Genomic DNA, 8,692 nt, shown 5'->3' with positions numbered 1-8,692 from the left:
CAAAAAAAAAAAAAAAAAAAAGTGTTTTAATCTAGTATGTTAGGGCTACTTTGAAGGAATCTTTCTGGTCTTTGAAGGAATATCTAATCTTCAATATTCTATAAATCCTCATTTATGAACATAAAGTTGCTCTGTCGAATCCCCTCCTAAAAAAATGACTCTATTGGTATTTTTAGTGTGCTATTATATTCACACTTTAAATGAAAAATGGATGTCTTTAAGAATTGATGGCTTTATAAAACCCAGTCATCCTGTCTAGGAACATAATCTAGCTTTTCATTTATTCATGTCCTTTTTTATGTTACTCAGTTGACTGTTGTAGTCAACACCTCTCCCCACCCCCGCAATCCCTACACATCATCACACAAGGCCAAACATCTCTTGTTAAGGCAATTCCTAGATGTTTTATAATGTTGGTTGCTATGAGTGGGATTTTTAAATTGTTTTAACAGCATTAGTATCTGTGCATTGATGGTATTAGAAAATTGTTGATCTTTGTATTGTAACATATATGTTACATATGTTTATATGTGCATTTCATAACTGGCCATCTTACTGAGCTTTTCTTGGGTTTTCTAAATGGGCAGTCCTGTCATCTGTAAAGAATAGCTTTATTTCTGCCTAATAGCTATACTTCTTGTTCTTATTTATCTCTAATACTGGCTACGACTCTCAGTCCAGTGTTGTTAGCACTGATAAAAAACATATTGTCCTTTTATTGACTTTAATGTGAATGTTCCTCTTGTTTTGTTAATAAGTAATGTGTTAGCTGTTGTTGATTGGAAAGTTTTTGCTTTTAGTTTTTGGTGTGTGTTTTTCTTTTTGGTTTTTTTTTTTTTATGTTAAGAGAACTGACCCTCCTAAATACTAAGAAAACAATTTTCTAAACATTTTCCTAAAAAGATGATTCCGCCTAATGAGGCCACAGCTCTGGGCTTGTGTCATGTATATGTGTGTATGTGCACCCAGGACATGTGAACATGATCTCAGGAGGGTCATACAGGCTGCCCCATTCTCTAAGTAGCCTGAGTTTGAAATTCAGATCTTGTGTTATTAAGAAAACTCTAGGGTCTTCCTCCTATGAGTGTGTTGTAGTGGAATTTTGTTCAACAGAATCTCATGATGGAAGTTGTTTGTTAAAAAACAGGTTTTTGGTTTTGTTTTGTTTGTGAGACATGATTAGATTCAGAACCTCAGGCTCTCCCACTAACAGGAATATGCTGTTTTCCTGCTTCCCAGTGACGCCAATGCCCCCTTTGCCCAGTGGAGCACAGAGCGTGTGTGTGCGTGGCTGGAGGACTTTGGCCTGGCTCAGTATGTGATCTTTGCCAGGCAGTGGGTATCTTCTGGCCACACTTTATTGACAGCCACCCCTCAGGACATGGAAAAGGTAAGGGCTGAGCTTGGGGAGAGGAGGCGCCCATTTCTCCCCAAACCAATGCATGGGGAGGGCAGGGTCCACCACTCCTGTCACACACACACAGGAGGATGGATGAAGGAGGGTGATAGTCCCTCTGTAGCTGCACGTTGGCATCCCAGGGCACGGTGCGGAGATCCACTGCTATACTCTCAGAGCATCTCCACCCACACACAGCTTTCTCTGAGGACCAAATTGCCTGCCAAAATTTCACATGTGGTCTTCATCTTTTAATTTCAGGAGCTAGGAATTAAGCACCCTCTCCACAGGAAGAAGCTTGTTTTAGCAGTGAAAGCCATCAACACCAAACAGGAGGAGAAATCTGCACTGCTAGACCACATTTGGGTGACACGTAAGGACAGGCATATATATATTAAGTATGTCTCTGGCAGCAACTAAGGGTAGAAAGAATTTCCCTTTTAAATGAGTACCTCAAGGACAGCTGTCTCCTTGTAAAAGGCAGAGGAATTACTAAACTTTTGGGGGAATAACATGAACCTCAAAATATAATTTGCTCCCCTTTTTTTGGCATCTACATTCTCTGATTCTCATGAATCCTGACACATCTGGGGTTTTTGTATTTGTAGGGTGGCTTGATGATATTGGCTTACCCCAGTACAAAGACCAGTTTCATGAATCTAGAGTTGACGGACGAATGCTGCAATACCTAACTGTGGTGAGGAGTTTTTCTTTCAATATTTCAGTTGTCCCTGTGAGCACTCAGCTCACATCTACCCATAGTGGTCATTTTAAACTTGATTCCATATATTCTTAAGGCCTTGAAATAGTATCATTTGTCACAAAAGAGGTCCCAAGTAGCAGAGTACAAACCACTGTGATAAGCTATTGGTGTCTCCGCGTGCACCTTCCTGAGATGTGGTTGACTTGTCTATGTTTGGTCTCGTAAGGGACATCAGAGGTCTTTTGTCACTTTGGAAACTCTGGTTTATCAACCAAACTTTCCTCTTTCAGAATGATTTACTCTTCTTAAAAGTCACCAGCCAACTACATCATCTCAGCATCAAATGTGCCATTCACGTGCTGCATGTCAACAAGTTCAACCCCCACTGCCTGCACCGGCGGCCAGCTGATGAGGTGAGACCACAATAGTATCTCTCCAGGTAGCCCTGAACCAGGACCTCTGAAACATCGACCATGAGCAAACAAGAATGACATCATAAAAGCACTGTTTTTCAGATCATGGTGCCTGGGATTCTTTTGTTTGCTTGTGCTTCCTGGTGCCCCAAACACCCGTTACCTGTACTTTGTGTCTCACAGTAGCCATAGACCTCTAAGCTCCCACCCTCTACTGGGGAGACACGTGCTATAAAGTCATCATAGTGATTAAGGGAGATGAGTATATGGTGCAAAGGAGAGGGAGACAGAAAGAAAAAATGGAAAGATGGGTGTCACAGTAGAAGAGAAGAGACAGAGGAGGGGGAAGAGGAGCCCATAGAAGCTAGACCTTTCAGAATAGGTATCCCTACTTGTAGATCCAAAATTAACTGACTTCCAGGCCCAGGTACAAGGGATCCATGAGCAGTCTTGCTACAGAAGAAACAGTACAGGAAAATGACAGCACCCCAAGTCATGAAGAAATAACTGATTATGTTCCATGAACTTTGGAGTTCTTGGTGGACCCTCAAACTGAAGATTGTCAGTCACATCCTATCTCCTCTGTTCCTGGGAACTAGGTCTAACCTTGATGTAAAATTAACTCAGCTTCCTAGGCTGCTACCTTTGCCATCTATCTCCTATTTTCTTCTTATTCAACCGACATGTTTTGAATGTCTTGTATATGTCATTTTTAAGACCACAGTGCTAGGTGAGAGCACTTAGGAATAAGTATCTTAAGGTGCGCTCTCCTAAAATTGTTGGCCATGCCAGGGAGATCTTTCATCTATAAACCACTTGGATTGTAATTGACAGTCATCTTTAAAGTTCTGTTGAATCACTGAAAGAATAACTATAATGTCCTCATTTATTTGTCTCCAAGTTAGCCAGAACATGAGGGAGCAACAGAATTCTGGATTCAGATATCTCAGTGTGGAAGATCTTGCAAGATTCAGTGGGAGCTCTGTTTCCTGGAAATTGGGGAGGCTGGTGCTCTGGCAGATGGGGTGGGTCACTAAGCTTGAGGGTCTTCTATTGTTGTGATGCATCTGGGGCAGGGCAACTTACAGGGGCTGACTCCACAGAGGACTATGGTGGGACCTATTAAGCCTAACTTCCTCACTTTCCTCCCTCTGACAGAGTAACCTTTCTCCTTCAGAAGTTGTACAGTGGTCCAACCACAGAGTGATGGAGTGGTTGCGATCTGTGGACCTGGCAGAGTATGCACCCAATCTTCGAGGGAGTGGAGTCCATGGAGGCCTCATTGTGAGTGGCTCTCTGGCCTAGCCCACCTGCCTTGGTGCAAATGGGATATTCAGAAACTTATTTATTAAGGACAAGACATAAAATCTAACAAAAATAATAGGTACTTCATCTGAAGCTCTTGCATAATTTGACATCTCAAAGTATTTTGATAACTTGTCCTTGAGAATTAATATACCTCAGGGAAGCAAGATGCCTTCTGGCAGCACCTCCTTGGCATGAGACCTGAGGATTCTAGGTCAATGGGTTGCATGAAGACCAACGCTTACAAGGCAGGTCTGCCTGTCCCTGAGGGAACAGTGGGGCTGGGGAAGGGACGGGGAAGCCATAAAAATGCAGCTTCCCACTTGCTGCAATATGATCCTTATCACTACTCAGATCTGTCAGTGACAAAGCCAGAGGGGAAATGAGGAGGTGTGGTGGCTTGGATGTCATCCAGAGGAGATCCTGAGAGATAGCCTTACCAGAGAGGTCCCAGTTCTCTGTTGCTCTGTGAACACAAGGTGGTCAGTCAGCAAATGTGCTAGTGTGTGCTCAGAGTCAGGCCCTGTGCCAGCCAGTGAGAGGAGTGGGACTCAGAACAAGTGACTGAGCTCCTGCCGCTGCGCTGGAGGCACCCCCAGCCCAACAGGCCAATCTCTCGGCATCCTCCCCTCGAGCCATTTGTATTTGCTCCTGGCCAGGTTTGTCTCTGGTTCCTTCTTAGATCCTGGAGCCGCGCTTCACTGGGGACACCCTGGCTATGCTTCTCAATATCCCCCCACAAAAGACGCTCCTCAGGCGCCACCTGACCACCAAGTTCAATGCCCTGATTGGTCCAGAGGCTGAACAGGAAAAGCGAGAGAAGATGGCCTCACCAGCTTACACACCACTGACCACCACAGCCAAAGTCCGGGTGAGTTGCAGACCCTTTCCGAGTGGGCCCTGGGCTGCCTCCTGGCTCTCAGGCAGCACAGCACCTGGCTCGATGCCCACAGCCAGAGCAGCATGCGCAGCCTGGACAAGGAGGATCTTGCAGCTTCTGCTGTGGTCTTGTGGTCTGTTAGGCCAGTCTTTGTTAAGCCAGTTCTCCACCAGTTTTGAGTCCAAGGAAGACAGTGCAGGTTTCTTTACCTAGAAAATATGTTCAGGAAGCACCTATCCTCAGGTGACTGAGAGCTCACCCCCTACCCCATTGCTGCCGTGACTCATCTTGCAGAGCGGAAGTGCTCCGAGTCTGGCTTTCCTTCGGTCAGGCCTGCCTGCGTGCCACGGTGCCGTGGGATCTTGGCCAAAGCTGTCCTGCTGACATAGGAAGTGTTCCCATTGGAAGCTAGTTCCATTTGTCTTGTTTTGTGACATGGCCAGCACACAGATACCCAGAGGTCCCAAGGTCTTCCAAGCACCAACACTACTCACTGGGGCTCCCAGAATCCCACAAAGCCCTTTAGACTTGCCTGAGCCACAGCATCCTCAAACCACATTCTTCCCAGACTCAAGACCCACGGGCAACCTCTGGAGGCCAGGCTGGTCCTATCCCTGGTAGTGTTGAGGCTTCATGCCCAGCTATAACTCAGGCATAGACCTCGTTCCCCAAGGGAGCAGGACAGGAAGTATGTCTGGGGGAGTCAAGCAGAAACAGTGCTGTGTGAAGCTAGGGCAGGGAGCAACCTGGGGCTATCCTACATGCCTTTAGATGGTGCCAGGTGCTCAGATGGGAAAGGGTTGGGGTGCCAGTAGCTGTGCTGAGGCAAGTTCTCTATGCTTCGCCTCAAGTGCAGACCTCAAGTACATTCTAAAGGAACTCCCAGTTCATCGATGGAAATAAGAAAGTCACTTTGGTGGGGCAGCCAGGCATGAGTTTCAGGCATAGTTTTGGAGGGGCAGCTCTTATTGTTCAAGATATTTACCTGTTGGCCTTTCTGCAGCATATAAATTGCTTACAAGAGCTCTGTTTTGTTCAGAATCTTTCTAGGAGCAGTTTACATCATTCCTCTCCTTGCGGGCCTGCTCTTAAATTTTAATTATATTGTCAGTCATACCTGTACACTGCCCTGATTGCCTTCTCATAATCTTACATTTGCTGTGTTTTAGCCAAGGAAACTAGGATTTTCACACTTTGGAAACATAAGAAAAAAGAAGTTTGATGAATCGACGGACTACATTTGCCCAATGGAGCCTAGTGACGGTGTCAGTGACAGTCACAGGGTCTACAGTGGCTACCGGGGCCTCAGCCCCCTTGATGCCCCTGAACTGGATGGGCTGGACCAGGTGGGACAGATTAGCTGATGCCCTTGTCACCTGCCCTCTGTGCACCCCGAGAGCTCACAGTAACACTGTGTCACCATATAACTGCACCTCACCCCTGCACATGTGCATGACTCGCAGAGAACATTCCAGCAAGTGTGTACCCCTGGGCCAGTATCTCTTTGAACTCTGAGGGTGGCCAGGATCTGGAGCTGCATCTCTAAGGGGCCAGGCTTTGGGGACCATTGTCAAATGTGGACTCAGGAGGAAAGACACTTAAAGACACCTTTACATTTCTAGTAAGTCTTGATGTTCATCTTCAGCACCAGTGGAAACACATGAACTTCGATGCAGGTCCAGAGACCATGGACACTCCCACAAGGCTCAGCTCTCAGGCACCCTCTATGCTTCAGTTGAGGGAAAAGCTCAAGTGCCTTAGGCCCATGGGCCACAGTCTTGGCTGAGACCAAAGGGATGAGCAACAGGGACTTCTGCCACAGTGACAGTGGAATTGTGTTGTGCCTTACTTCAGAGGTGGTCTCTTCTTTCTTGTAATAAAAGCAATATTTATGTGGAAAGCAAGCAGTGCAACATATCTTTAACTTTGTTGGGGAAAGAGAGCTGAGGGTAGCTGGAAATGGAGTCCTACCAATCGCAGAGCTGAAGAGCCGATGGCACTGAGCCTGATGCTCAGCCAGGTGCAGGCTCAGGATTCACTGGGAGGTAGAACAAGGCGGGACCCCCTCCCATAGCCTTCAGAGGAGGTCTGTGGCCTCACTGCTCCAGAATTTGCTTCCCTCTGTGAAGCAGAGGGGGCTTCGTGTCTCATGCACGTCCTGACCATACGGCACATCTGTCGTGCAGACCTCAAAGCTGATTGGTTTTAGTGGCATGAGCCCCTCCAGTGAAGGGGATAGTGGGGAGATAAGAAGGGCACTTTGCTGGAAAGACTCTCTGTTCTTTCATGTGTTTTGCTGGCTTCTCTATTACCGACTTAGCCAGGCTCATAACCATGGTGGGGGCTGGTTTGTCTGCTGGCAAAACTGAAAGCGATCTGTCCCCTTGATTTAGAGACTGACTGACTGATAATGGCTTCTCCAGATGGGCCTTGTCTGGCTGGGACTGAGGGAGAGACGTGCCTTGCCAGTCTGGGCTCCTGGTCAAGAGACTTTAGTTTGCCCCAGGCAACGTTTGGCTCCCCTCAATCCCCTGGGCCTCATCGCAGAAGAGTACCACCACATCACCGCCATCTGATGACCTGGGCGTGGCCTGATGACCCCATTCTATTGTGGCACTCTGATTCTGTCCCAGATGGAGGCTATGCTAAGATTCGCTTCTTAAACTGCCAGCAGCCTCAGGCATGGTCTGTTGCCACAGGCCACTGCCTTCTGGGAGGTGAGAGATGTCGGGACAAGCTTGCCAGCTGGCAATGCTGCTGTTAGATCCTGGTACCCAGGTCCGCTGGATGAGAAGTGCTCATTCAGGCTGACGCCTGGCCATTGGAGTTGTAGAGCCAGTCAGGGCAGGCTTTGTCCCTTGCTGCTTATGTCACAGTACAGGGATCTCCTGCATGTGCCTGTTTTCAAAACCTGCATGGAACTGTTTTGCCACTGATTCTCTGCACCCTCAAGTAAGTCCTGTTCCCTTTGTGGGCTTCAGTTTTTCTACCTATAAAACAAGGGAGGGGTTACACTTGGTGCCCTCCAAATTTACAGAGGAGGTTTCCAAATCTACAGTGTCTAAGTAGGTTTAGGGAAGAAGGAAGAGACCAGCATTACCTGAGAAGGAGGGGCAGGCGGGAGGCTCTTGAGTAGTGAGGAAGGATGCCTACCTATGTCAGGGCATTGGCGTCTGAGCTCCTGTTGCCTGGTTAGTGTGAGTCTGTTTAGCATCCTGAAGGCCTTCATTGCTACTGCTCTCTGCTCCTGGAAATAGCTGGAACATTGAACACATGCAGAAGGGCTGCTTCTGACAAGCCTGTGTCCTGCCTCTGTGTACCCTGAATGCCAGTTCCCAGTGGGGCCCCAGGAGAGGTATGCATGCAGTGTGGGACATTGATGCCTTTCCCCAGGAAACAGAAGCAGCATGTGCTCCACCCACCTGTCACTCCTCAGGGCCTGGCGCCCTCCTTGCCCATCCCTCCAGGGAAGCATGCTCTGGAGAAGCCAGGCTTGAGTATGACAGGACTTGCATGCCATTTCTGTGAATCACGAGCTGCGTCCATGTGTGCTGACCAGGCTGCTGCCCATTTTACAGATGGCACCTTCGGAAGGTACCGTGACGCAAATAGGGCTCCTCTCCCAAGACATTCACCGCCTTACGGTAGGACTCTGACCCTCTCCCCACAGTCAGACTGGTGCCAGGGAGGCCCAGTGAGTTTGGTGTGGTAGTGCACAAGGCCTGGAGAACAGCAAAGAATGGTGCTCAGTGCTGGGGTCACAGCCTGAGCCTGAGCCTGAGCCAGCCCCGAGGCAGAAAGCAGCCCAGGGGCCTTCTCTGTTGGCCTGTTACTGGACCTTGAGCCCTTAAGGGCATTGGGGAGGCTCATGGGCTGTTAGCCAAAGCCAGCTAAAGCACACTAGATCTCAGGTCCTCTTCCCAGGCTTAGAGATGAGGAAACAAGAATGCTCAGCAACTCTGGATCATCTGTCTCATCAGCCCAGAGCCCAGGCT

General features: G+C 47.9%; 1 protein-coding gene across 7 annotated transcripts in view; it reads left to right on the top strand.

Moving 5' to 3' along the window:
* Window positions 1-8,692, top strand: part of PPFIBP2 (PPFIA binding protein 2) — a 143,699-nt gene that overhangs the window by 133,697 nt on the left and 1,310 nt on the right. For 5 of the 7 annotated variants that reach the window (XM_023190005.1, XM_023190007.1, XM_023190006.1 and 2 more), the window contains 7 exons: window positions 1,240-1,390; window positions 1,658-1,769; window positions 2,005-2,093; window positions 2,390-2,512; window positions 3,671-3,796; window positions 4,500-4,688; window positions 5,867-6,601. In XM_023190005.1, coding sequence (XP_023045773.1) covers window positions 1,240-1,390; window positions 1,658-1,769; window positions 2,005-2,093; window positions 2,390-2,512; window positions 3,671-3,796; window positions 4,500-4,688; window positions 5,867-6,061 — 985 coding nt within the window. In that variant the 3' untranslated portion in view covers window positions 6,062-6,601. Of the gene's footprint in view, window positions 1-1,239; window positions 1,391-1,657; window positions 1,770-2,004; window positions 2,094-2,389; window positions 2,513-3,670; window positions 3,797-4,499; window positions 4,689-5,866; window positions 6,602-8,275; window positions 8,342-8,692 lie in introns of those variants that run through there. The other 2 variants (XM_023190011.3, XR_002725850.3) reach the window with 2 other exon arrangements.

Source organism: Piliocolobus tephrosceles, chromosome 13 (genome assembly GCF_002776525.5).
Source record: "Piliocolobus tephrosceles isolate RC106 chromosome 13, ASM277652v3, whole genome shotgun sequence".
In the NCBI taxonomy this organism is placed as follows: Eukaryota; Metazoa; Chordata; class Mammalia; order Primates; family Cercopithecidae; genus Piliocolobus; species Piliocolobus tephrosceles.
Note: the sequence above shows the minus strand (reverse complement) of the source record. Positions and strands in the feature narration are given on the sequence as shown.